General features: G+C 36.8%; 1 protein-coding gene across 1 annotated transcript; it reads left to right on the plus strand.

Annotated features, from left to right (window-relative positions):
• Positions 1–1,833: 1,833 nt before the first annotated feature.
• On the plus strand, positions 1,834–2,646 carry LOC142231028 (uncharacterized). The gene has a single exon (XM_075301646.1). It carries the CDS (start codon positions 1,834–1,836, stop codon positions 2,644–2,646), a length of 813 nt encoding a protein of 270 aa, XP_075157761.1.
• The last annotated feature ends 733 nt before the right edge of the window (positions 2,647–3,379 follow it).

A 3,379-nucleotide genomic window follows, 5' to 3' on the forward strand; every position in this document is an offset into this window, starting at 1 on the left:
GGTACATAAGATTCGGCCTGGCCGAACTTAAGATTCGGTCATATATACTTGTTTTATAGATAAAAAAACTTCAAAACCATTACACAACGGTGGCTCCTCAGTTACTGCCTTCACTAGATTACCCTCCGGTAATCTGTAAAAATGATCACGTTTTGTGGCTTCATGTTATTTCCGAGCCATATTCCGTTATGGCCCGCACTTCTGCTTGAAGGGATTGTGCTGTGGTCCAGTAAACGGAATAGAATCTCGGTGTCTGGTTCCTTCATATACCATATACGCCCGGTCCCGACCCTTCACCCATCTTCGATCCATCGGTGTAGCAGTTATTTACTTCTGATTCTGGGGTCCCATTCTCCCAGGCCCATCTTACTGGCGTCAGAAAGTCAAACTCAAAACTCGGCAGCTATGAGCCCGAGGAGCCTTTCTAGAGTATTTTCGGTAAGAGATTAAAGCGATTACTACAGAAAGTTTGTCATTAAATTATAATATTCATATGCCAATTAGCATAAAACAATAATCCATTCCAATGTGAAGCTGTTATGAGACCATGGACCAAACATTTATGGGTCTCGTATTAAAAAAAAAAAAAAAAAAAAAAAAAACCCACAAACGTTTTATGGCATTGCGTACACGTCCTTATGCTATCGGAAAGTTATTGGAGTTGGTAATAACTTAAAAATTGGAAACAAAAAAGTTTAAACCTTCTGATATCTATTGGAAATACACGTTACAACCAAATCCCTCAATTGATTAAAATTCAATACATCACACATTAAGGTATCATTCACATGTACGCACACAACCAACAACACTCTAATACAATCACACTTTATCGTCAAAAATCGCACGTGTTTATTTTCTTAAAATAGGCGGAAAAACATTTTTTTTAATTCGGTTGGAGGAAATCGAGAATATCATAAAGGAAACAATGACAATACCACTGTAAGTTTTGTTTTCCTTAAACTACAATAGGGTGTAACTGAATTTATTCGATGATTGTTGTTTCCCCCTTTATAGCGTTTATGGAGACGATCGTGTATCAGTTCGTGTAGCACAACAAGGGTTCGTTCCCATTCTGGAAATGAAAGATGCATCTATACCGATGTTTGATAAAGTGTTTATACAAACTATTTTTATGTCAGCCTGATTCACTGCAGGCTGGTTTAATGTCCAAATCATTTAAATTACTTATTATTACAATGTTCATTCGAGCAAATTGGCAAGAAATTTAAGGGAGTTGATAGTATTAAGTTACTGAAAAGAGAGAGTTAATATTATTCAAAGAAAAGTTATTGAAGCGTAGACGCAAGTCTAAGGGAAAAGACAATTTGAACAGGCAATAACCAAAATTATAAATTTTGCTATGAAATATTGCAGAAGCAATTATTATGCCAATTTTTTACAAAAAAATTGATCAGAAACTTGGAACTACATCAACGAAACTTTAGGAAGGAAAAAACAGAATGAAGTTAAGTTGCGTAATTCTGATGGACGATTCTGAAACCTCCGCCCTGGCGGATGTTTCAGAATCGTTGAGAGGAGATATTGATGACAACAAAGTTGGATTTCTTGTACTTTGGACCACTCAAAAGCGTTTGATTCTGTTGATCATCAAAATCTGGCCATGAAATTGAGACGTTTCTTTATATTCTCATCAACCGCATTGGACCTGATTACGTCGTACCTTAAGGACAGGATTCAGTTTATAGTGGAGGCGATAGATCGGGACCTCTACCTGTATATAGGGGTGTACCACAGGGGTCCATTATAGGTCCGTTATTATTCTCACTATATGCCAACGATCTCCAACAATTAGAGCATTGCAAGACTGTCATGTATGCTGATGACGTCCAGTTTTTCCTGAGCGGCAATGTTGGCAGTATCAGGGACACTGTAGAGAGGCTTAACTATGATCTTAACCGTGTATTTAATTGGGCGAAGGCTAACGGATTATTGCTGAACCCTACTAAATCGAAATGCCTTATAATACACAGGAACAAGTATTTCCACCCACATGCGCCGGATATTATTATAAATGGTCAGAAGGTAGATGTTGTCACCAGAGCGAAGAATTTAGGAGTAATTTTCAATAGTTCACTTAGTTGGACAGATCATGTCAATTCTGCTGCGGGCCAGACTTATGCTAGGTTAAGAGCGCTGTGGTTTAGCCATTCCTATACGCCACTGAACATACGAATTCTCTTGGCGAAAACTTTACTAGTACCAGGACTGATTTATGGCTGTGAACTTTTTGCTAATTGTGACTCGGGGAGTCTACGGAGGTTAAATGTTGCCTTCAATAGCATCATCCGTTATGTGTATGGACTGAATAGGCGACAACGGGTCGCACATCTAGCGAATTCTCTGTATGGATTCAGTTTTCAGACTCTCCTCAATTCAAAGGCTTTGATATTTTTGCAGAAACTTATAGTAAAACGGACACCTCATAACCTGTATTACAAATTGAGATTCGCAAGATCAAGCAGAGGAAGAAAAATAATACCATTTAGGCGTCGATGTCTTGTTTCCGAATGGCATTTCTTTATCAGTACAATACGTCTTTGGAACACATTACCGAGCAACATACAAAGCATCAGCAACCCCTTTATTTTTCAAAAGCGAATACTACAATTGTATCGGGATTAATTTACATCTATCTTGTCCTTCATAAACTTCTATTTACATACTATCACGTCTTTGCATTTAAATGTTAAATTTTTCTTCGATATTATTATAAATACTAAAAACATATTACTTTTCAAAAATTAGTTATTATATAAATTATTAATATTTAAAAGTAATGTTTTCCTCAATTTTTTTTTGTTTATAAAATTTCCCATAATATGAATTATTGTAATCCTAATTAAGATGGATATTATTTCAACTATTGAAATCTGCACTATAATTATAAGACATTGTCTTGCTGTGTAGAAATATACAAATAAATAAATAATTTAAATTTAAATAATTTAAACGATTTGGAGAAGGCATCTGCACTTTTTATCTAACATAAAAATTATATTTATTTTGTAAATATAAAAAATAGGGAGCCACCGTGGTGCAATGGTTAGCATACCCGCCTTGCATATGTTACACAAGGTCGTGGGTTCGATTCCTGCTTCGACCGAACACCAAAAAGTTTTTCAGCGGAGGATTATCCCACTTCAGTAATGCTGGTGACATTTCTGAGGGTTTCAAAGCTTCTCTAAGTGGTTTCACTGCAATGTGGAACGCCGTTCGGACTCGGCTATAAAAAGGAGGTCCCTTGTCATTGAGCTTAACATGGAATCGGGCAGCACTCAGTGATAAGAGAGAAGTTCACCAATGCGGTATCACAATGGGCTGAATAGTCTAAGTGAGCTTGATATATCGGGCTGCC

The sequence above is a fragment of the Haematobia irritans genome, chromosome 3 (assembly GCF_050003625.1).
Source record: "Haematobia irritans isolate KBUSLIRL chromosome 3, ASM5000362v1, whole genome shotgun sequence".
NCBI classification, from domain to species: domain Eukaryota; kingdom Metazoa; phylum Arthropoda; class Insecta; order Diptera; family Muscidae; genus Haematobia; species Haematobia irritans.

Excerpts from the sequence above, each read along its gene's own strand:
- LOC142231028 (XM_075301646.1), top strand. The coding sequence starts at position 1,834 with ATGTATGCTGATGACGTCCAGTTTTTCCTGAGCGGCAATGTTGGCAGT.